Source organism: Neodiprion lecontei, chromosome 2 (assembly GCF_021901455.1).
Source record: "Neodiprion lecontei isolate iyNeoLeco1 chromosome 2, iyNeoLeco1.1, whole genome shotgun sequence".
NCBI classification, from domain to species: domain Eukaryota; kingdom Metazoa; phylum Arthropoda; class Insecta; order Hymenoptera; family Diprionidae; genus Neodiprion; species Neodiprion lecontei.
In genome coordinates this window covers 33743218-33768483 of record NC_060261.1, presented here as the reverse complement: position 1 = coordinate 33768483, position 25266 = coordinate 33743218, and the positions used below count along the sequence as shown (strand labels likewise).

Sequence of the window (25266 nt, the reverse complement as noted above, 5' to 3'; positions counted from 1 at the left end):
AACGTTAATCATACGTTTCCGAATAATTTTTTTTTTTTGTTGTATTGTATTATCGCACGATTCCGTCGGGTGATTATAATATCTAACCGAAAATTCAGATCGATGAAGAATAACGAATGAGTTGAATCGGGTTCGGGCACGATCGTTAGTACAGACGTTTAGTCCGAACCCGATTATAATGCCTGTACAATTTATATTTATTGATATTTTTCTATACCTACCAGCTACGCGTAGCGGACTGTATCGTTGCGACGGTGTATACGTACGGTTAGGTATAATGCGTATAATAAAAGCTACGAAAAAGGAAGGAGAAGAAAATGTTTTATTCAATATACGGATGGGCATTGTGTAGACGCTACACTAGCCATAATAATTCTCAATTCATTTCGACGCGTATACATTGGTACATATATATATATACGAGAAAATTTTTCTTTGCCGGTAAACGCGAGTTCCATTTCCTTTTTGACAGCTGTTTATGATACGGTTTATCTTTCTATAAAGACACCGTATCGTCTATTCTAAACGGCACTAAAATGTCGTTCATCATTCGAATGACAGGAAAGTAAACCCAACCCCTTAGAAAAACACAATTCCACCGTACGCGTACACAAATTTATACACGCTTCGACAAAACGTATCTATTGTACAATTTATGCATGTATGCGTTTCATCTTCGCGTGTATTTACACGCGCGTTTCGAGAATTTGACATTGATGTAAATAATAGATAACGTTAGACGCGCCTCGTAATTACTTGGGAAAAAAGGAAGGAAGGTAGGAAGATCGGCACGCGGTTGGTTTAATTGTTGGGTGTTTAAACGTGACACTTTCGACTCGCGCAATTGCGCTAGGTGCGTACGGCGTACGAACGTAAACGTAATCTCCAGTATGCTAATTCATCCATCATTCTCCAGCGTTGTCGATCATAAAGAGAGGCGAAGCTTGTGGAGCGAGCAGAGTGAAGGAGGAAATAAGAGAAGAGAGGGTTTGGTTGGTACATTACCGGCACGCCCCCCATTTGTTAGATCCAATCCCTGTCATAATTCCATTCCCCGAGTTATCAATCTCGCGTTGCCCGCTCGTGAGGAGAGGATTCCTATCTCACATAGAATATCTCGCTTTCGTATTTGTATTCATTGAATCTTACGAGGATCCATTTTGCTAATGGACACTTGCGGTGCTCCCGCGCAAACATGCGAACGCACACTCGCGCGGACAATGATAACGACGGAGTAAGGAACGATTCTTCAAATAAATAGACTAAATATTTTCCCATCTCGCGTATAGAGTTATCATTCCCTGAAGTTCGATTGATCAAAAATTCATGACGGCGTCCATCGATCGTTAACTTGACAGCAGTCGGGCTTCCAATACTAAAACTTCAACAGTTGAAACGTAATTTCTGCAATACGTTCAAGAGTCGGGGTCCTCCTCTCATCGTTGGAGCCAATTTTTCCCTACCGCTGTGTATAAAATGGTCGTAAAAAGTTTGATGTGATTGAACACACCGCATAGCCCCGCACGGGGATATAATCTATTTTATTGCCTCTTATTAGACATTTGTATTTATTCTACGGATTATCGCTCTATACGTTCGGTTGATAGGAGGATAAGTAATTCAAAGAGATATACGCGACAGCGACAAACGCGAGTAGGATAATTGAAGAAGGTGTATTTTTGATAAAAACGACCCCGTCGTTTCATCTTCTCCTATGTTACTCGCTCCTTTTATACGTGGAGGTATTAAAAACCGCGAGGATCCATCCCGTCTTTCGCTTGAGCTCAGGGCCCTTGGGTCCCGTTCCCCGGCTTCTCAGTCATCCGGGATGGAGTCTCCCTTGATCCAGAGACGCGGGGTCAATCGAGCATTGTGGGACAACAATAGCTGGCTTAATCACGCGCTCCGATATGTGGAATTAAATGTCAAACAAAATGCTGCGAGGGGGGAAAGTGATGTCTTTGTTCAGCAAACACCGTCCGTGTATAGTCTATACATACACATATATCCTGCACCGGGAATAGAAATATCCCGAAAACAAATACTCCTCCGCTCGTCGTATACCTTGTACTTTTGTTGTACATGTGCAGCTAGAACTAGAGAGCTGGAAATCGAAAATTTTTTGCACTAACATGTATTTCGTAACGTTTTAGTTTACCGCATGAGAAATGTCGACGGTACCGGAGTAGAAAAAATACTCGATGCACAAAGAATGTATACGTGGATTAAATAACACACGCGTTGTAACTGTTACCCTCTTTTTTCCTTTCCTTTTTTTTTTCTCTTCACTTTGGTCCGTTAATTTTTGCGAATAGTTTTCCGATCAACTTACACACAACGTATATATACAGGATCGTTGAGAGTGGCAGGCAACGCGCGTTTCTACTTCAGCCTCTTCTCGTTCTGAATAAGCGAAATGCCGACGTGAATGTAATGGCGGGATTTAAAGTCCGAGGAGAGAGGAGTGGACGGTTAAACTTTACAACTCGGCTGCATCGGGAATACGAATCGGGGAAACTGGTACTTCTCCGTCTCTGTAGTGGAGCGGAGTTCTGTGTACATGTACGTACAATACACGCGTAGGTTGTTACTTTCCGAGTGCCGAACAGGCGGAACAGGACACGAGACAGTGCTGTAAACTGAAAGCTTTTTACTACAAGTTCGTTTATCGAGACGTGCAACACATACCCGAAAGTAATCAACCTTCTCGCGGTTATTCGAGATCCGGAGAGTAGTTCCTGATGCCGTGGTGAATGAAACGACGTGTCTTTTGCACGGAGTGTCTAGTTTTTACCTACACGTAGTAAAACTATGACGATATTGTTCACGATGGCGCGCATCTCATTCCCGTTTCAAATCACGTTTGAACGATGTGCAAGAATACGCTTGTGCAATGAATTACTACGTATTTTTCGTGCGTGCGCGTGTGTGTAAGCATCGTTGCGTTTGGCTGAAAGGAGATTCCGAGTTGATTTGAGAATAAGAAAGTCGATAAAGCTGAAGCTCGGGCGAAGGCGGGGATGGTAGTCATAATGCGACACTTTGAGCCGTAGTTCTCCCTTGCAGAGTCGCAAGCTCGCCGGTGCTTTGTGAGGACGGTGACTGGGCGCCGTTTCCTTGTCGTCGTTGTGCCGTGCGTCAGTGAATATTGTGCCTTCTTGTATGCAGAATAACTGCTTCAATCCGAGTAATGGAACTCCCCGTGTAAACTAGCGCCCATCCGCCGGCGTACAGGTCTCCTCTTTGCCGACCGTGTAGAAATCTTGGCATTCTCGATCCATAAAAGGTCAAATCATCCCGCGTGTACGTCCCTCCGCAATCATATTCGTTATTGTAGCAAAGCAAACATCCTCGCAACTTAACAATTTTACTCCTCATTATACAGCTCATATTTATTCAAGAGCCGAAAGTGTCTATCTTCAGGGCTTGCAGCTGACTCAATCCTGTATTTCTTTACTCAAGGTTTCATACGTAGGAGGAAAACAAGATGGCCGGTATGGAATCGCGCCCTGTTACATGGAGAAAAAGAGAGAGAGAGAGAGAGAGAGAGCGAGAGAGGGATAAGGGGGTGGGGGGTGGGGACACTCCAAGCCCTCGGAGTTTACGAGGTACAATTATGTGAAAGCTTTCTCGGTTTGTGCACCCGTTCGACCAAGGGGACTTGTTTGTCACTCCTCGGTTACCGGAGGATGATGATGTTTCCCATGGGCAGTCGAGCGCGAATTCATTAGAGGTATTAGCCATGGATACTGCAATAAGGGTTTTATCGACGACATTAAAATGAGATACCAATGCCTCCCCAAGAACCCCTTTCGTCATCGGGCGTCTCACTATTCTGAGTCACGCGTGGTCAAATCAATAAGAATAATCCATCTCGTAGAAAATTTACCCACATCGATAATCAAACTTACCTACGTGAACGTGCCCGCTGCAATTGCATTTTTACATATTAAAATTCATGTATCGTGTCTATAGGGTGGTCTACGTAATCCTCTGTAAAAAAATATAATTACATCCTCTCCGAAGCAAGGAGAGAGTGACACAATGCTCATTGTGCCATCACCCCGATAGTATAACTGTGCGTTGGCTATATGAGAAAAGCAAAGAACCATTTCACTCTACTATAAATGAAAATTTTTTCCTCTTTGCAAGGGGATGGCGATGATGATGATGATGATGATGACGCGATGATGTGTAGGCTGGAACGAGAGGATGGTAACTGCGACTGTGGACGCTGGATACGAGTAAGAGCTTCGCTTTTTTGTCTCGTGGGAGGCAGGATGAGAGGGGATGAGGGGATAAAGGGGACGAAGAAGAAGAAGAAAGAGGAGGAGGGTACGCGTTGAGTTGACGTCGCCGTTGTTGTTACTATTTATTTTCAACTCATTCCCCGCAACGTTTACGTATTCTTCCAATATGTACGCGTCATTATATTCCTACACACTTCACTCAGCGTGTATGCGGCACCTACCCACCGAACCTCATCCACATTCACACAGGCTACACTCCCAGCAGTTCGTACCTCGTACTTCTTTCCTCGCTCCACACTCGCTTGCTCACCTACCCAGCCCAGCAGCCCGGCCAACCGTCTCTTGCTTGCCTTTTCTCCTGGGATATTTTAAGAATCACATTTTGTACCAGAATCAAATGCAGTGGCGTCAACACCACCCTCTACAATATACATTATTCCATGCCATTCGAGCTGCGGCATGTGCGCAAATGAGACACCTTTCAATTCAGCTGCTATTATCTCGGTCCCGCTCTGTCGCAGCGTCTTTTTCAAATCCCTACTTTTTTACAAATTTTACCAACAATCGGCAAAGCTCTGTCACGCGCAAGGACTTCGCCAAGGCCAAGTCCGATCGAATAGAAAACTAATGTATTTTCTTTTACACTCGTCTCCTTGACGAAGCTGGATCAATTTTGCTTCGAAATATCTGCAAAAGTTGAAGTGCTGTTTCTCTGCTGCGGATTAGGAATATCAGTAAGAGATGGGCGTGTTTACCAGGTGCGGAGGGTGTAATGCGCGGATTATAAATCGGCTAGGTTGAATTTCGGTATTCCTCGCCACTGTGTTAAATCTTTTGTGATAAGAGGCCGCGGTGAAAGACGTCCTCTTGGATAGTATTTTTCAAATGTTATATGGAAAAGGAAGTCTGTGGCACATGGCATACGACGTCGGTTCTCCGTTTCACAGAAATGACGAGGTTTTTTTTTTTTTTTTTATTTTTTTTTTTTTCGCGTCGTGCGGATGGATGGATGGATGGATGCAGACGGATGGATCGACGAACGAACGAACGAAAGGAGGCAAAAGAGGGAGGGAGGGAGAGATCTTTATTGTGGCGTGAGTACCGCGCAGAAAACTGAATAAATGCAGCAAACATTCCAACAACCACCGCCATCGCGAGCATCAAGTAAAAAGAAATGAAAAATGTAAAAATGAAGATAAAAAAAATAAATAAATAAAGAAGTAAACGGAAAAAATACGCGCGTCTGCGTTTGGCTGTTTGCAGTTTCAATACCGTATATTTCCACCATTCTGTCTCCTATACAAACCTGACGTATGCCACAGTATCTTTATAGGTGTATCTCACGCTTCGAAAACGCTCAATACTTTTTGCACGGAATTCTTAGCGAGCCCGTGGTATGGCCGATGCAGACTCTCTTTTAACCAGTCCTTCCTTACGGTTACATGTAAGCCCAGCCCAGCCTTCCGAGTTTTGACACACAATTTGTAGGGTAGCAAAGACGCCAATTGGAAAGTGATAAGGTGTTGCTTTCACGCTCCAAACGTGTCGATACCTCGAATTCTTATACATCGAAACTCAATTTCATCCGTGCTTTTTTCAACGCTCTCACTCACGAAATAACACTCAGAGAAGCAACTATTGAAAATGTGTAACGTAAGGTTTCTCCGAGATCTCAGTAAACTCTATTACGCCCACGTATCGATGATTCAAAAATAATTTTAAGAAAATACAACTTCCGTGAATAAAAAATTTACAAGTATCAGCCATCAGAACGAAAGTCCACCGACACAAGCCAATTAATTCTGCCGAGATAAAGATGTTGGTTTTCATCTGACGATTTATGTCGCGAGATTTTGGATAAAATCTAACGAGTAACTGTTTGGTCATCCCCATCCCTCTTCTCGCGCGTTAAAGTCCCGACAATGAAAGGTGGCGGAGAGACTCTCGGGCCTAGGTGCATCATAGTGGTTGCGTAATCCTCTGCCTTATTCTTGATGAATAATGAAAACTGGCTGCAGGCGGCAGCAGGCTGGAGGCTTTCTCTTGCTCTGTAGATATTAACCTATACTCCAAGCGCTCGTCGCGTATGAAACAAAGGTTGTTCATTTGGGATGGTTTCGTTCGTACGTTCGTTGGTTCGTCCTCCCGCTCTCTCGTTTTCTCGTTTGCCGCCTCTCCAGGGGCTCCTGGAAATAAAACGAGAGGCTGCAGGATGGGGTCTTCCTCCTCTGCTCTTACTGCACTCTGACGAGGGGAATCGCTCAGGGATCATGATAGTTTCCCGATTCTTCCCGCCACCGAAGGACCGCCATTCGGTATACTCGAGTCCCGTGTCCCGCAGGACCTCACCGTCCACTGAAAAGGACTTTTGTTCTGAAAATAAGAAGAGTGAAAAGGAAAACAAACACGTGCAGCTTGATTCGCAGCACTATGGTGCAAGAGACGAGCAAAAAAGATGGATATCGATGGCATATCGAATCGTGCATCCGAAAAAGTATTTAGTTCCGAAAGCTGGAATCGTCTTGTCATAAGTAAGTCGAGTTACCGAAACCAATCGAAAAAATTATACGAATTTTTTTTGCACGCTAAATAAGGGTATTTTTATCCTTCGTTCGGAAAAGTTCATGTTACGCTTCAAAAGTGGCAAAAATATAAAAATTTACTGCAAAAGGCGTCGACAAATTGATCTTTGTTAAATAAAGCAAAAGTTGGTCTTTGAGTGCGGCGTTACAGGAAAACACAGGGAGGAAAAAATGGTGCTTCTTTTGCGTGAAAAACTTGACACGTGCTATGAAACCATTTTTTTCATCTCACACATCGTCCTTACTTTCAAGTTTTTTGAAGTATTTTTCATCCTTGTCAAACCATGCGGAGAACATGTCTCACGTCTTGGATACGTTTGAAGGCATGTATTTGCGGGTGGTTGCGTGTATGTGAAGGATAGCTTTTGAAGTTTGAACGCGAAGGATGAGTGCCTGAAATGCATAAATTTTCAAGAGATGCAGAGCTGTCACTGTCACGCGTAAAAATATTCGTCCATTTCAGTTTTAACAAGCCGTCTGGCGGTGATGTAGGATAAATACAACTTTAAAGGCTGAACAACAATTTTACAGAAGATGAAAAAATATTTGGCAGAGCGATGATCGGAACTTGCATTGTTGAATTAGACGGATAAAAATCTTCGGGCATCCTATTCGTCGGGATTGATCAAACGAATTAGGAGGAAATCTATGGGTGGCTTTGAATTCGTCGTCTCACATCCGAAACCCGACGGGGTGGAGATTCCAACGCAAATTCATCACTCGGATTCTATCGTGGAAAGGAAATGCAGCGGCGGAGGAGATGAAGACTCATTCCAAGTGAGGCAGCACCTATAAGCGTGTCTCTGAAGGTGTCAGCAACGCAAATGCGCCAATGTTAGACGGAGCGAGTGTACGTGTATGGACGTCTGTGTGTGTGAGTGGGTGAGAGAGGGGTGGAAGCGGGGAGGGGCGAGGGGCTTATATTAGCGTTTCTGAAACGAGAGAGACGTTTTCTGAAAGCAGCAATATCCATGACACTTGAAGCAAGTTGAGTGATATCTCGAACCCATCCACATTTACCATCGCATCAGCGCTACACCTATCTTCTACCCATATCTCGAGAAACGTCGCCGGCACCTCAGAGCGGGAAATCTTAGCCGTGAAATCTCGGTTAAATGCAATCCGTTTGTTACCGGGGACCCGGGAAACCTTTGGAAAATGATTTATGCTTCCGAGTCCCGTATTCCTCTCTGTATACTTGGATGCCGAACCAACCAGCCGCGGTCGCTCGGCTATAGAAACATGCCAAATTTACCACTCAAACAAATCCTGCAACGACATAGGTATACTCCACTACTGAATTAACGAGGCCTAAGCTCAGCCCTCTGAATCGATTCACTGATGCGTTAACGAGGGTGCAGAAAAGTCCGGGGTGGATAAACGCGATAAAGGAATTGACAATAAGCCAGAAGCACAACACACCGATGACAAAAATATTGCAGACAGTAGAAGGGGCACCGGTAGAGCTTGACTAATCATTCAAAATTCAAGTTTCCTCAATCTCAGATTATTTTATCCTTTGTTCGTTGGTTCGTGTCAAGCGTTTTAATCGAATGTAAACGTTAAATGTAAAACGAAGCAATTATCGAGTTGTAAATATATGAAAGTTTTCTCAAGTTGACGGAAAAAGTGGTTAGTGTCGTCTCGATTCGCGGGAAGGACTTGCGTAAATAAAATAAATTGCTTCGGATTGTCCTTCGTCGGAATGCCCCGATAAAGTGATTCCTGCGGTTTGTATACTTATAATTCTAGTTCTTGCACGTCTTCCAATATACTTTACCGCGATTTCAATTGCTCCCCGGTACAGATATAAGACGAAAGTCTATACCAAACGCTGCTGTCTGCAGTGAGTCACTCCAAAGCTCACTGCACGGATATTACTACGCGCCAAATTTTACCCCTTAGACATATTTCAAGCATTGACTGCACTAGGCGGTCGACGATCACATATTCCAATCCCTCAATTCCTCGTATAATTACCAAGCTCTGTGACGTAAATTCGCTCTCAGGACCTAGATGAGGTCTCTCAAAATGTTCAGGGTACTCAACTCTACGGCAACGTATTTCAGTAGTATTAAAGGTACTCATCTCGAGCTCAAAATTATTCACCCTCAATTTCGCCGACTCGTGTATGGTTCAAAGATGATCTTGGAATTTATTGATCTTCCTGCTTATATCAATTAAATTGCTACGCGTTATAGAGTGAATAATCGAAACGCTGAGCAGTTTTTTCGTGCACGGGAAATTTGTCGCGAGATTAACCGATGCAGCGATGGACGGAAGAATATCGCGATTTTTATTTTCTACGTACCTAAATTGAAAACCGTGAAATTCATCACGCGGAGAATCACTGGCAAGCAAGCGATGATGTGATCGGGAGTAATCTTGGGTTTACAATGGCTGCTTACTTGGCAGTAATCAACGACTCTAAGCTTGAGCTCGAGTTGGCGTCGCATGAATATCTCGCCTTCTCGACTTCCGAAATATTATTCCCGAGGGTTTATAAGGTCGGGCATATTACGCGAGGAGGAGACCTTCGACGTTCCTGACGTCCTCGGGCGTATCGCTTGTCGATCCTCTTCACAAATCAATTATACTTGACGCGTCTTCACTACGAACTATAAGGCGTATTTCCCTCGCCTTGTGAGATTGCTCATAAATTTCTTGCTGATACCGACAAGCTGGATTTAAAATTAAGCCCGTTGTTTTTTAATATTTCTAACGTCTTCGCCTGAAGATTTGGTCAAATTATTACGGAGATCATAAAGTAAAAACGTACATGCTTTCACGTATTTCAAACCCCCCCCCCGAAAATGTCTGTAACATTTGAATTTTCACATCAGCCACGGTGTGGCCGGCATTCCAAATTAATTGGTAATTAGCAGGTGCTGCTGTTGCCGCAACAGTTTGTGAGATATTGATTTGATGCAGTCAAAGTTTGTGGTTCGCTGTGATACGGGAGTGACAGACCGGCATTATCGCTAGTTGAATAACAATATAATTGAAACATTATTTCAGGTTAAACTTCTCGGCACATATCCGGCGCATTGTGATACGCGTAGGTTGGTCATTGTGACGCGACAATTCGCGGCATTATTACATTTCATTCATACCAAACAATTCCTCTTTTGTCGTTCATTGTTGGACGCGTTACACACCCTTTTTTGTAATTTACATAACGCATTTCGAATACTACACGTCCGTAACTGTGGTGGTGCACGAACTTGGCCGGCTGATAAACGGTCTGTATCTCACCTGTCGTAAAATGACACGGTTTCAAGACTGTTTAATTTCTACCTCTTCATTTTTATTCACTTCAAAGACATCCGAATTCCATTTTCTTTTCTTCTTTGTCTTACTTGGCTGCTTAATTCGCTAGTTTCCAGATCACGATATCGCAGTTTACACGGTGGGAACAATTCGAGAACAACGAATGATGGTAATGAAAAATATATTAACGTCGCAATATGCAGCGTTTCCTGAGTGAGATAAGATCGGTTATGAGTGCCGGAATGGTAGCATGAGTACAGGAAGTCAAAGCTATCACGAAGAAATGATTGCATGTGGTTTGGTCGTGTTTCTACACAGCGGTTTGCAGGTATCCTGATAGTTATCAATCGATTGTTCCGTCTCGCTTGTAAATTGTATTTTCGCTTTATCTCTTCTGCGGTTAATTTTATTTTCCGCAAACTGTGGCTACGTACACGAGCGGAATCGCGTCGTACCTACTGGTGCCGATGTTTGCGCGTCGTTATTGTATCAAAAATTGATCCCTCAATTTTATTTTATTTCATCTGCTATTTTTCAACGCGTTTTATCCCAATGGATTGTACTCTTCGGATCAGATTTTTATTTATTAACGATTCACTGGTTTCGAGACCTCCTGAATTCCCGAATTACTGAATATAATACAATGTACAGTATTCCCATTCATTGATACATCAAAAAAAGAGAACAATGAAATAACCCGATTCTCTCAGCAGATATTTCATGCGGAGTAATCGAATCCTCGAACAACACTCCTCGGTAGAATCGCATTATTTTACCCGTTCTCTTCGTTCTTTTATTCTTTTAAAACAAATTGTACAGAATCACCTATGCACCCATTTCAACAAATTTCACTTTGCAGAAAATTTGTTCCTTCACACGTGTCTGCTCGATCATTAGACTCGTTATCATTGCGACTCACTGTAACGACTATTCGTAGTAATAGGTGGGATTCTGCTGACGAAAGTCTACGACGGAAGTGTTTAAATCTGTACAAGCGGATGCGTAAACTCCTGCCGCACGAATTAACTGTTGCTGTTGCTGATAGCCAGTCCCACTCGGCGACAGTGTTGAATAGCTTGGCAGGGGAGGCTCTTGATATGTGTTAGTAGAATACTTTGGAAACTCGAAGGCTGGTGGCTGGTAGTATCTGCGAAAGAGAAAAGACGGAACCACTCCATCAATGTTACCAAACCCGATGCGAGGAAAAGAAAAAAATTATTTAACAATCATTTTGAGAGAGCAATGCAGTTTCTGTACAGTTTTTAAAAACGCTTGTAAACAAACGAAAATTTTTCACATCCGAAACTCTGAGCTATTTCAAAGACAACTGGCTACACTTTTTTGCTACCTTCTTAGCTCAATCGGATCGACAAACGAGAAGTTTGGGTAGCTCGGCCTGGCGACGTTCTTGACAGACGTCTTTTGCTTTCGTCTGGGTCTGTACTTGTAGTTCGGATGATCTCTCATGTGCTGGATCCGCAGTCTTTTAGCCTCGTCAATGAAGGGTCTTTTATCCGCGTCGCTGAGGACCTTCCACTCCGCGCCAAGTCTCTTCGAAATCTCCGAATTGTGCATCTTCGGATGTTTTTCCGCAATTTTACGACGCTGGAGTCTTGACCATACCATGAAAGCGTTCATCGGTCTTTTCACGTGTTCTTTCGACTCTTCTGTTGTACAACTGCTGCTCACTTTGGCTTCCATTAAATTACTCCCCGATTGAAAACTCCTCCCCGCCGAATTGGGTTCCGTTGAAAACTGCATTTCCCTTAATTCTTACACCGATCACACATCACCTGCAGCTTTTGCAAACTCTGGATCACTGAGACTCCGCACTTTTGGCCATTTCGTGAATCGCGTCGGGTTTTGTACCGGAGCGATAGTTCAGTCGCGCCTCTCCGTTGACGCTGTACAGCCGACGAATCTCCGTGCACTAGAAAGAGAGTCGTGTCACAATTGCGTTATGTGACTCTTTCTGTTGTCAGATTCTCTTTGTGTTCTATTTTCCGGTAATTCGTTTCTAACAAATCCAAAGCGTTGTTATGTGCTGATTAGGTCATTTATCGACATGCACACCGACACATTCTGCACGTATTCCTTTATTGATCTGTAACACACCTTCCGACACTCCTTTTATGGTAATTCTTCATTATCGTGCGTACAATTTTCGGAGGACTTCTCAATTTATTGTCCTGCCCCCTTTTACACAACGCGACGTTAGACAATTTGCGCATCGCTAGGGTGCATGGTACCGATTGTCAGTCACAATTGAAAAGAAAATAGAAAATGAAAATTATCAGATAAACATTACGGACAAAGCAAGATAAAAACTTTTACGCCTAAAGACATTGTTATTATACTTATTGTCAAAGCAAATAAGATGAGAAATCGGCAGTTTAATGTGCAAACAGCATTGTGTCTCTGTGTATGTTTGTGAATTGAATATTTAACCGAGGAGGTGGAATAAATCAGATGTAATCTGTGTTTAATTGAAATTAAATCAAATCTGTTAAGCAGGGTGAGCTTGCTCACTCACTCCCTACCTCAATATAATCCCCTACCATTGCGTTTGACATCTCGTTCCGCAGTTACGCTCGTTCTGCAGCTTTGTGTATTGAGCGTGTTTCAGGCATAACGACGCTAAGAAAAACTATTTTCATTTAACAGTGTAAGGTAATATCAAAAGCCAATTCTGTTCCATTTAAGAAAAGTAAAAAGTCTAAACAATAACCGTACGGAAAATTAGATTTCTTTACCCCGACAGCATCATGTGATACTGTCATTGCAGAATGTTTGCAATATTTCGTGAAAGAATCGAGCACGAGCTTTTTATGATATCTTGAAGTTGGAGGCCCCTGAGTGGCTCTGCTTTATCTTGTTGTCACAGCTTCGTGCCTTATACCCTCAACAACGGAGTGCCCTATGTTATTCTTGCATTCGCGAATATCTATACGGATAATATTTCCAGCGTTACAGTAGGTACTGTGTATGTACCATCTAACCGGCATGCAACAAAATTCTCCGTGATTGCTTTTATATGTCGAGGAGAGCAAAGAAATTTGCATACAAGATTTGCATTTGAAATTGAAACAATTTTACATGCTAATGGAGACGCGAAGTTCAACTGTGAAAAAAAAACGATCATTTCTTATAGCTGCACGCACTCTGTATTCTTATACATTTGGTTTGCAAGAATTTTGGACGTCAATTAATTAACCAGATGGAAAGAATTTCTTTCCATATATTTCCATACTATCGGTGATCGTTATATTGAGATTAGCAGATTATTCAGGTATGAGATGTGAGTGCATTGAAAAAGAAATTAAAATAATAATTTCTGCGCTCATATTAGAGAAATCCGTATATACCGCTCGTGATTCGAAAAATATATATCATGGCAGCCCTTGAGGAACGGGGTTCAAGAATCTAATTACTAATTAGGTGCGAGTTATGTCGCAGTATGCCTATTACCAGCGAGGCCTGTAGCTAACAACTACTCATCATCAAACGTCGGTTTTAATATTTTACTCTCCTTTGATTTTTTAACACTTTGATATTCACGTGGAGCGACAGGAACGGGATCAACGATCAAGCGGTTGCATTTTTGCGATATTTGCGTATAATATTCAGGGTGAGACGAAGCAAATTAGCACTCATGCAGCACGTATGAATATTATCAAATTTGTCGCAGCATATCGTAGGAAGATGATGCAAAATTTTTTTCACCAAATCTTGAAAGGAACAGAGAACCATCTACATATTTATTTTGAAACTTTTTAGCGGCTGTAATCGATTTCACGACCGGTTTGCACCGAGAAAAAGACGCTGCTTCGTCTCACGGTCTACTCGAGCGTGTTGGAGATATAGGATAATTGGCACGATGAAGACTAATAATTTTTAATGCCCCCCCCCTCCGCTCTCTTGGTCTCTGCCCTAACCAGTGAAGTACAAGGTGACGCGGATCGTATAACTCGGCAGGTCTCGCCTTTGATTCGAATTACTCGTTTTCCACATCCTGAAACGCGCTCAAAGTGGAATAATAAGGTAATCCGTGGATAATTGCCATAAACACATAACAAGCCACGCCCGAGTTGGTAACGCGTTACCGGGGGTAAGCCTTCCGGCCCCTGCGCACTTCTCTACACCCAAAGCGTAAAGCCACGCACACGAACATCCTGTAACACGGGGGTTCACCCCGTCCTCACCTTTCGCTCACCAGCCCCTCGTTAACTAATTCTCAATCTTTTAATCAGCGAAGGTTCTGCAAAATCATATACCAGTACATCACTTTTTTCTCAAAATAATTGGGAGGTGAATTTTTTTCCAATCTCATCGTTGAAAATATTTTATTTTCTATAAGTTTACGGTTAGCCTTTTTCACGGGAGAAAACGCGTATTGAGGGAAATATCAAATAATTTTATGACGGTAATCGGTAGATGTTCTTAATTCGGGGTAAATATCAGTAAATTGTATGATTTATACAGAAACTATTTCTTTTATTCAAATTGAACAAAAATTATACATCTAAAAAAAAAAAAAAATAGGTCCCAATTGATGAGAAACTTTGTCATTTGATAACTTCAGTCCTTTCGACTTTCTTCAGTGTTAACGTTAGACACATGATGTCAGTTATTTCTATTTCTTGAATTAGCACAAACAATGCACAAGGCTGGCGGCCAGCGATGTTGCTTTATTGTGAATCGTGACTGTGTATTCATAAAAATAATTATCGCCGACCCTCGTCTCGGTTCCGATTTTGAGATATGGTCCAGCCCTAGTCGACATCTTTGGCCATTCGCTGACAAAGTCCGCAGAAGGAGTTCTGCGATTTGAAGAAATATTCATTTGAATTCAATTGTATGTTTTTTCTCCTCTCTTTCACTTTTTCGAATATAAATCGGTGTGAAATTTTATTACACATAGTATATGTAGAGTCGAATATATTTGTTACCCGTTTATCGTAAAGCTGGTCCACAGCTGCACCATTCTCTTCGCAATCACTGTGTCGGCCTCTGTAAGGTTGTCTGGGAATGGGAACAGGTAGATGTAGTCGTCAGAGTGCGCGACGCCTCCGTCGAACGGATATTTTTTGACAGACTCGTAACCGAATCTCGTTTGACTACCGCGGTAATCGAAGCTGTACATGAACGTTGGTTGAAAACGAGAATTTTCATGCACCATACGGTACATTCCGGCTTTGAATATTAGCACACTGCCAATCTGGAGATAGAGTTCGTGGAGGAAAGAGAAAATATTATCCAATCTTGTTTGAAGTTGATTACCATTATCGGTCAGCAACCTTTCGTTTTTAAAATTCGAATTGAAACTGAACTTACATCAATGAGACCTGGTACCATTTTCAAAAAATCCCCCAGTTCGCTGCTAGAGAAGTATTTTTCGATCAGTATCTGTGAAAATACACCAGTTTCGTCTGGTACGCCTGACAATGAAATAAAAAAGTTTGAAAATTATTTTGGAAGGAAATTAAATGTTTCGTGCCGAATTAACGAGTTTGTATTACCTACCAATATATTTTAAACTCAAGGGGATCAGTTTATCCTTGAGAAAGTTGGGATCATTTAATAATCCAATCGACGATAGTCCGTCGTACAGACCTGACAATGAAAAACAATAATCTTGGAGATGTTGGAGGCTAGTTTTTTCTAATAACGATAATCGTTTGTATAGTATAACTATTCGCGAACCTGACGCAAGGAGGCTACCATCTTGGCTAGTTGTACCGCCTATCATTGGTACTTTCAAGTATTTTCCCTGCTCAATTAAGAGGCTCGGTTCTTCTGTCAGAAATCTAACCGACCCAGTTCGTTGTATAACGGCACGATTTCCCCCCCAGCTGCCTCCTCCATTGACGGAATTTACGGTCTATAATTTTTATGCATGGACTGTAAAACTTCTTCTTAGAGTCTTAATTGGGAGTTGAATTCTTGCGTCATAAGATTTTAAAAATCGTTTGATTTATCGAAAAATACTTGTCTCATATACCGGATTACTTGAAACAGGCTGCGGTGTTGTCTCAGTATGAAACTTTGCAGCAAATGTCACCGATCTGTTTTCAATTAATAGTCAGAGGATCAATTTACCACGTATTTGTCAAATCCTTCGAGGATGGATTTTGCAGAAAGAGTTTTCATACACTCGGTAATGCGCTCGACAGACTCCACGTTACACTTTAAAACTGCAGCAATTTCCTTGGCTGTTTTGACGGGATTTCTGTCAATCATTCCCGGTGTGTAAACGGAGTTACTTTGTATGATAGTCCGATGAAAAAGGCCTACGTAACATTTATTCGTGTTACTCGGTAATCCTGTTGTATGATTTCATGGCCCTCGGAAATCCATTCATTCCTTTTATAGGAACGTACCAACCTTGTGACAATGGACTCAAGAGATGTAAATTAACGCTGTAAGCCCCAGAGCTTTGCCCAGACAACGTGACTCTATTTCTGTCACCGCGAAACGACTCGATATTGTCTCGCACCCATTCCATAGCCATCACTTGATCTAGAAATTGAACGTTGCCTGGAATCTCTTCTGTCCCCAGACACAGCAGACCTGAAATTACATTTTTTTTATTCGTTTGAACAATTGCTTCTCAACTTCGAAATTAACCAACGACCAATGCTCGTAATTAGGGTAATCACAAAATTTCGTAGACACCTCGATCTCTCACCTAATGGTCCAAGTCGGAATTGTGGTACGACTAAAATAATGTCAGACTCCATTAGATAATGTGGTTTAAATCTCTGCGCATGTCCGCTCATGAAAGATCCACCATGAATCCAAATCATAACTGGCAAGAGCTCTTTCCCATTTGTCTATAAAAAATCACTGTAGATTTTGGCGTGCGAAATTGTACAACTCCGAATACTCTTGGTCTTTACTAGCTACGAGATCGTCTTGCGCACATGCATAACATATTTGTTACACCCACCGCAGGTACGTAGACGTTGAGATGAAGGCAATCTTCGTCGTAACCCTCAACGTCGTAACCGGGTTGCTTGGTTTGGGGACAAATGTTTCTGAAATTCTTTGCGTCGAGGTAGTAATCCTTCCAAGAAATCACCTTCACTGGGGGCTTAAATTTTCGACATTGGAAAGGTGACTTAACATGTTGGCAAACCTTTGACTAATCCATAGAATCATTGACTCATAATTTCACTATGCATTTACCGCGAAGCGGAGACTTCCAATCGGTGGTTCGGCGAAGGGGATTCCTTGAAAGGAGTGAAATTGTCTCTGGCTCCACTTTGATCTGTCCAATCTTCCTGTTGCTACTCCTAGCTGGCCAACTGTAACATTTACTTCGATGATCGCATCGGTAATATTGAAGAGTACCAGCAAAACTCCGAACCACGGACTCAGCATCGTGTGTAATTCCTGTTTACCTAAGAGTATGTAATTGACCGAAAATTAAATTTTGCGTAATTGATGTAACTGCGGTATTATTGGCGAATATTGGTTATTAACTTACCGCATTGAGCAACCGAATTAGAAAGACGGTCTTTCATTGCATATAAATAGAGTTGGCTAACACTTGATCACCTCGCGTGATCCGTTTTTACTACTTTTTTATAACCTTATCTCACCTTCCTGTATTTACGAGCTACGAATTTAACCGATTTTACAATCTTTTAGGCTAACGCTTCGGTCGATTTGGAATTTCGCTACTTACGTCTAGATGAATTTAGCACACGTGTCCCTTCGAAATTATTCATATGTCATGGCTTTTGTTTTTAGATGTATTCATGTATTATTATTTTTTGTTTTCTTGGATAAAGCGAGAAAGGAGACGTTACAGCAGACCATAAGCTTTTCACGCGAAGAATTATATTATTCAGCCGCACATATTCTTAATAATTATCTCAATGAATGAATAGCTCAACGTTTGTGATATCACTGTAGAAAAACTCACCTCGATCGTGACCAGAACTGACAATATCCAGATTCGGTGCTTCCTTATATTTCGTTGCTTCGAGCAGTACTGAACATGGCGATCTTGCAGAACGTATTTTGCTACACACACACACACTGCGAGGGACCTTTTGAAAATGACAGTATGTGGCAATAATGAAAAATTGAATGCAATATTATCATAGTTTACCGTTTGAGTCTTTCGCTCGACGTTCCAAGCAATCGTTGAGTGATCACGTGAAAATACTTAGGTGCCGTTAGCTTCAAATCTTCGAATTCTAACTGTAATTAATTTTTCAACGACGCGATCGGCCAACAAAATGAACCTTAGAATAACCTGGATGTTGTTACTTCATTCTAATATGACGTTCATGGTCGTGACCAATGTCGTGATGTTTGATCGTCCCAGAAACATAGATAACGAAGATCGCTATTCAAACTGTCAATACACACGTGAAAATGTTTGATTAGATAATAAAACGTAAGTGTATAATGAGATAAGATAAACAAACAAGTCTTGCGTCTGGATCACGACGTGTTTGCGCAAATAATTCTGCTACGTCACACGTCATGTTTAAAACTTTATTCGTTATGGTCGAGTTACTGTTCAACGTAAATACTATTAGCAATCAAAGTAAGTTAACATCAATAGGATGGTTGATTACCAGTTACTGATTATCACACTTATTACCAACTGCGAAACGGTTTCGCTGGTAACGAACTCGTCCGAAAAGTTATCCTTGACAGAAGCGCTGCTGTCGATTACACGGTACGGCCCAGGCGTTGACATTGCCGGCCATGAGACGTCATCCGATGTTGGTATTATCCTGCAATCGGTAGCATGAATACCTACGCTGCTCACAATCAGTGATGCAAGCTGCGCAAAACAACGCCTGTTCTTACCCATTAATCACGAAACTGGGTTAGATCTCAAGCACGAGCTAATTGTAATCCATGTCGAGATCATTTTCGTTTTGATCATCTTCTCTGGGGAGAAGCAACGGAAGTCACTATGGATCTTGCCGCCGTCGAACGGGTAGATCGAATCGCTGGACTTTGAATGAGACACCTTTTGGTTAAACGTGTATAAGTAGGTATCCTCGAATAGTCTATTTGCTGAGAGTGTTTCGTAGCTGTACAATTTGTAGGAAATCAAACTGCAGATTTCAAATTTGGATCGCGTAGATGAAGACGATTATATCCGGCGGTCAATTTATGTTGGTCAGGTCTTTAGTTTTTATCACATCATTAAAGCGTTCACTCTACTGAGAGTAACGTCATATAAGCTACAATGACATACAAGCATCACTATTATGTTCAGTGGTTAATGTTATGACGTCGTTAACTTATCGTGTGACTGTTCAATTGCTTGAACACCGGATGAGTTCTGATAAGTTAAACTTTATACTTTGAAAGCTGACGTAGGTATACTTCAACTGAGAAGATGAAAATAAAGGGACTAACAACTGGTTTATAATCTAGGACATTTTTTCTTTCACCAGATAATTGACTTCTTTCTTTTTTTTTCGTTTGTTTATTTTTGATATTCGTGGTTTCAACAAGTCTCGGGAACAAAAACGTTCCAAGTCGAACAATTTCCGTTGTAGCTCATCGATGGTTGAGAACAAACCGGGCCGTATGAGGTCGCGTTTAGTGTTCTATTCCACGAAGTGATCGGAACAGATGACTGAAATCACGGCGTAAAGATAAACAAAAAAAAACAGTCCGTTCATTATTCAAACTCGATGTCTATGTCATGGATTAAAGTAACACTGTGGTTTATAAAAAATAACATATAGATATTTTTCAACAACGGTAGTAATAATAAGTAAGTCAGTTCTGATCTCCTGATCTGTGCATTTAATTGTTGGCTTGCTAAATCTCGAGTCACTCAAATGATGTGTAATGTGCAAAACTAGTTCATAATTGTTGATACAACTTACTTTGATTGGTGGTTCTGCGTATGGAATTCCCAGACGTGTGACTACTCATTTGTTGTTTCATTTTGTCTGCCTTATACGTCACTATTGTGCCGATAATTATACCGGAACGGTTCGACAGAAAAAAAAAGAAAAAAATTAGTTAATCGCCGTCGTCATTTTTACCAGGAACATTATCATTATTACTCTTCCAGGGTATTTTCACTCGAAGACAAAAATTTTCTGAACTTGGTGGGTGTAAGAATATTTTGGGGCGTTGGCGACATGCGTATCCATGGTGACTGTGATAAACTGTAGGATAGTCCATCATTACAATGTATTTTCACTTTATCAATGCCACATCTGACCTGAAGAAAGTTCGTATGAACATGCGGTATGCAGTAGGAGACTCGAAGCACCGTGTTCAATAATTGTTAACCGACGGAAATTGCCTTGTACAACTTTTTTAATTACGCAGATATCGTGGATTGTTCAAATTCAATCGAAATAACGCTCTTGTGACCGATGACGTTAAGCGTTTTACTACATGTACTCATTTCAGTTACCATTTTTCATGTAAAAAGTTGGCAATGACTCCGATATTAGATAAACATTTGATCGATAGATTTGCCATGATTACGTTTCGGACGGACTGACAATAGACTTTGTAGTTGAAAAGTATTTTATTTTTTATTCATTGATACATTTGATACTCCAAGAACTATATACACCTGTGTAAAAATGGACTTTCATGATTCTATGCCGTGGTGATCGAGGTTTCGCTCAAACATTTTTGTTATCTTCGGTACGTATAAATCTCATTCAATGAGAAATCAGATTTCTGTTGTATCGGATGGTAGTAACGTCATTGCTACGTCAGTTTTCTTTTCGCGAAAACCTTGCTAACAATCATCTCTGATGTCGATGAAGTAGCCAAAATACTATGCACCCGAATCAAGCCAATCGAGCTAATTCGACATATTATCGTCTTATAAAAATTGACCACAGCGTTGTGGCCAAGATTATTATCGAAGGAGGCGCGATGCCAGATGCTGCAGATCTGTCAACGGCTGTCATACCCTCATCCCGAGCGATCGTGTACTCTGACAAATAATTGGTACCGTCGTAGAACTCTTCGTCGATAATTAGATACGGGCCAAAGGGGGTGCTCATTGATTCCCAAGTCTTGTCATCAGCTATCGGTACGCTGCGAATGAAATGGGAATTAGAACATAAATTAGGAATGAAGTTAGTAAATGGAACTCACCCGCTGGTAGCAAAGGTCGTCCACAACGATACCATTCGTTTAGCCACCGTCACGTCTGTGTCGGATAAATTGCTAGACAACGGGAACAGGTAAAACAGTTCGTCAGAGTGTCCGACACCAGTTTCGAATGGCAAGTCCTCAGCGGAAACCAGTACGTTGTTGGTACCAAAATATCCGAATCTGTAGAGGTATGATGAGTTGTAGAGACTGTTGGTCTGGAGCATTTGGAAAATCGGCGCCTTAAACGCGAAGACACTGCATATCTGGGTGAATTCATGAAAGTGAAAAGAATTTAGTTCTCCATAGAATACAGGTGAAAATGTAATCGCAATTATCGCTTATTCATGTATTTACATCTATGATTCCTGGAACCATTGCTAGAAAATCTCCAATATCATCTTCATTGAAGTGGGCGTATGTCAGGGTTTGTCCGACACCGCCCGTTAGGTCTTCGACTCCTGTGAAATACGACAGGCAGATATGAGTGACATTTGGGCGGAGAACATCTTACAAGATCGAATCGATTGGTTCAAGTAATTATGAATAGTGTTATGAAATGTTACAAAGGCCGATATGTCGTACCAGCGAGATGCTGTAATTGCACGGGCCGACGACGAGGACCTTAAATATTGATTTCCTTGCGTTAAGAAGCACATGTTATAAAGTTCACTTCTAAAATTATATCAGCCTGAAAATGATTTCGTACTTACCAAATGCTGAGAGGATGAAAGATGTCAGATTGTACTTTAGGAACTGCGTGTTCTCGGCGAATCCATATGGAACAAAGTAGCTGGTGTAATATTCTATTGGAAGACAGGAAACAATACATTCAATCGATAAAAACTCTCTCAAATTATTTCTGCAGGCATATTTACGAATGAAACGTGACAAATATGGATAGGATTTTCGACGTCTCGTCGAATCTTATCGATCTCTGGTTTTTCACCTACCTGCAAGAGCGAAACTACCGTCGTGTTTAGTCGCCCCTGCGATCATAGGTATTTGGCTGAATTGTCCTTTGGAAATCAATGTCAGAGGATCTTCTTCAAGAAATTTTTGAGTCCCGGCGGTTTGAATAACAGCTCGATGACCCCCAATCTCGGTGAGGCCACCAGCACTGTATGTTGCCTTGAATGGCAATACAATAAATCATTTGATCGCAATTGACAGCAATACTTCTGGAATTCGTATAACTTATTCTAAGGATCGAAATTGCTTTATCCAACTCACCAAATACGTGGCGAAACCGTCAAGGATAGTTTGAACGGTTAACTCCTTGAAACAAGCCGCCAGCTCAGTTGTATTTGTCTGATTGCAACCCATAACAGCTCCGAGTCTCGTGGCAGTTTGAACAGGATTGTAATCCATGACCCATGGTGCGTAGGCAGAACCACTCTGAAGAATTACTTTGTGAAAAAGTCCTGAAAATAAAGAGGAACAAGGGAAAGGGAAGAGAAGGTGAAATTTAATATTTCAACTGCGTGAACCCGACCGCCAGTGGTTGTAACTTGTAATCTCACCTGTCGAGAGCGGACTGATTTGATGAAGGTTCACCGAGGCCGCTCCTGAACTCTGGCCAAAGAGTGTTACTGAGTCTGGGTCACCACCAAAGTATCCTATGTTGTCCTGAACCCATTGCATAGCCATTATTTGATCCAGAAACTGCACGTTTCCGGGTACCTCATCAGTTTGCAAGCATAGAAGACCTAAAGTACAAATTTCAATTTTAGCATTCTTATACATATACGTATTCTTGATTCGAAAAACCCTTACCAACAATTATAATATTATGAGCACCTTCTGTTTGATTTCTCATTATTGCTAACTCGATTGTTTCTATTTCCTTCGTATTTGTAGCATCGATCAACTGGTGATACGGTGATACGTCAATCGCCGGTTAATATAACAATTCTGGCAAGGATAGAGATTGGATAAGCAAAATAAAAATAGCTGATATTCACCGGCATTCAAATACGGAGTGCGTGGTATATTAAGAAAATATGTGGTTCTGTGACGGCATGGTCATACACTCATACGAAAAGCATACGTTTGGAGAGACTGTTACTAAAAAACGAACCGTCTGCATTTAAAACAATTTCTACGTAGCATATTTATTTCATATGGTATTGTCACGTCAAATATCCAGTTTGGACAAGTTTGCAAGGTTAGTTTTGTTAAGTTAGATTAAGCGTATCGGATGTCCTGTGACGTTCAATTTTTAGTGACAATTACTCAACAACGAGGTGTTTTAGAACGACCGGAAATGAGCGTTCTCTCGGTGTCTAATAACTTGGATGATTAAATAACGCCAAAGTAGAAATGGGGGCCGAATGCCGCAATTATTCTTCTAATTTCGGCGATGTTTTCAAAGTGAAATTAATAAAGTTACCGTTATTGGTACAATAATTTGAGAACAAATTAAGCAGCCTTATTTCAAAGTGAACTCATAAAGCGGTGTCTATGACGATTTAAATTGTAATCGACCATTGGTATTTCATATGAATTTTTCGTGGTTGAACATTTTTTGTAACACGTGCTACAAACAGCTGCTATAACTAAGTTTTTAAGTGGTTCGTTATCGCGATTCAGCATACGTACATGCAGTTAAACATGAGAAACGTTGTACGAAACAAATCTGGCAGTAAAGATCGATCGATAGCATTGAAGTATCCTCGAACAAAAGTGATTGCTTATCTAAAATCATTTCGAACATGACTTGCGAAGAGCAATACTTGTTGGACTTTTATCAGGGACACGTCCTCGGCAAAGGGTTCAAGTCCACTCACCCAATGGTCCCAAACGAAATTGAGGCACGACAAGAATCACGTCTTCCTCTAGCAGCTGATGGGGTTCGTACAGCTGGGCATATCCGCTCATGAAAGTTCCTCCGTGGAGGTAGATCATGACTGGTAATGCAGTGTCTTCACTGTTGACCTGTCGCGTGTGAAAATTACTCAACTAAATATTTCGGTGAGATTGATTATCTCTCGATTACATAAGTACCCTTCAGTCTTTAGAATCTTACAAAACGCCGCAGAGTACTTGATTCGGTCGTTGCTATTCCTTCGAACTCACCTCGGGTACGTAAACGTTCAACGTCAAGCAGTCTTCGTCTACACCAGACAATGGAGTTCCAATTCCACTATTTTGCGGGCAAACCACTCCGAATTCGGTACCGTTCCAGGTACCATTCCAACTGCTGACGCTTACCGGTGGCTGAAAAAGTACTAGAATTTATAATTGCTCGAGTTGTCTGGTCGTTTGTTAGACCAAGGCGTGTCGTCTCACTCACTCTGAATCTCAAGTCGCCAACTGGTGCTTCAGCGTAAGGAATTCCCCTGAAAGCGTATATCGTCCTGCCAGTCCATGTGCTTGTTTCTTCCAGACCAATCACTGTGCCCAAATCACCGACAGTCACGGTTGCATTTAACCCGGAAACCCGACCGGTCAGACAAATTAGTGGCAAAATAATGGCAAACATTTTTGTGAGGATCATCTCGAGTTTTTTGATTTCGTGTGTCCAGTATCGTTACAACTGATCCCCACCAAAGCCTTGTACCGTAAATTACTAATATTCTCACTAATTACGATTCACGAGTTTTCGCACTCTTTGCACAACGTAGAAATTGATGCGCGAAAAAACCCCGATCAAATAATTCGAGTTTCTCCAACAGCAGTTTGTCGGTTACTGAAGGATACTCAGCGGCTTCAATTGGCGGCACTGCAAATTCCCGATAGCAACAAATTTTTTCATTTTGTCCGCCTGAGTCTGTTTACCTATGAAGTTGAATCTAATAATGCCGACGAACATCTGATAAGCTTCGTAATTGGGTGTGGATAGCAATGTTTTACGATAGTAACGAATCCGTTATCATAATGGCTCAGCAAGCCTCAGGATATATTTTGGTGACAAAAAAAAAAGAGAGAGAACGTATTCCTTCTTTACGATATCTCTGGCAGCGATTCATTCGAATTAGTGATCACTTGCTGCAACGTTGAAAAACCCAGGCGATCAATACCCAGCTGTTAAATTCAGAATGGATAGATTG

General features: G+C 41.5%; 3 protein-coding genes across 4 annotated transcripts; all 3 read right to left on the bottom strand.

Moving 5' to 3' along the window:
• Positions 1-10761: 10761 nt before the first annotated feature.
• On the bottom strand, positions 10762-12050 carry LOC107224143 (transcription factor sox-3-like). Its single transcript, XM_015664086.2, has 2 exons — positions 11451-12050; positions 10762-11249 (listed from the first exon to the last, which is right to left on the bottom strand). The coding sequence occupies exons 1-2, from the start codon at positions 11861-11863 to the stop codon at positions 11030-11032; spliced, it is 633 nt and encodes a 210-aa protein (XP_015519572.1). The 5' UTR covers positions 11864-12050; the 3' UTR covers positions 10762-11029.
• Positions 12051-14575: 2525 nt separating this feature from the next.
• LOC107224145 (juvenile hormone esterase) lies at positions 14576-18466 on the bottom strand. 2 transcript variants are annotated; one of them, XM_015664088.2, is made up of 12 exons: positions 18222-18466; positions 18033-18159; positions 17291-17505; positions 17052-17195; positions 16791-16935; positions 16487-16672; positions 16202-16392; positions 15806-15983; positions 15626-15715; positions 15437-15540; positions 15052-15320; positions 14576-14922 (listed from the first exon to the last, which is right to left on the bottom strand). In XM_015664088.2, the coding sequence occupies exons 3-12, from the start codon at positions 17483-17485 to the stop codon at positions 14748-14750; spliced, it is 1677 nt and encodes a 558-aa protein (XP_015519574.2). In that variant the 5' UTR covers positions 17486-17505; positions 18033-18159; positions 18222-18466; the 3' UTR covers positions 14576-14747. The 2 variants fall into 2 exon arrangements, with proteins under 2 accessions (XP_015519574.2, XP_046588820.1); XM_046732864.1 differs by lacking the exons at positions 15806-15983; positions 16202-16392.
• A 2148-nt stretch (positions 18467-20614) lies between these two features.
• LOC107224144 (juvenile hormone esterase) lies at positions 20615-25037 on the bottom strand. The gene is made up of 10 exons (XM_015664087.2): positions 24510-25037; positions 24293-24433; positions 24004-24151; positions 22738-22923; positions 22448-22638; positions 22168-22345; positions 21928-22020; positions 21572-21675; positions 21218-21480; positions 20615-21157 (listed from the first exon to the last, which is right to left on the bottom strand). The coding sequence occupies exons 1-10, from the start codon at positions 24711-24713 to the stop codon at positions 20932-20934; spliced, it is 1734 nt and encodes a 577-aa protein (XP_015519573.2). The 5' UTR covers positions 24714-25037; the 3' UTR covers positions 20615-20931.
• Between the last annotated feature and the right edge of the window lie 229 nt (positions 25038-25266).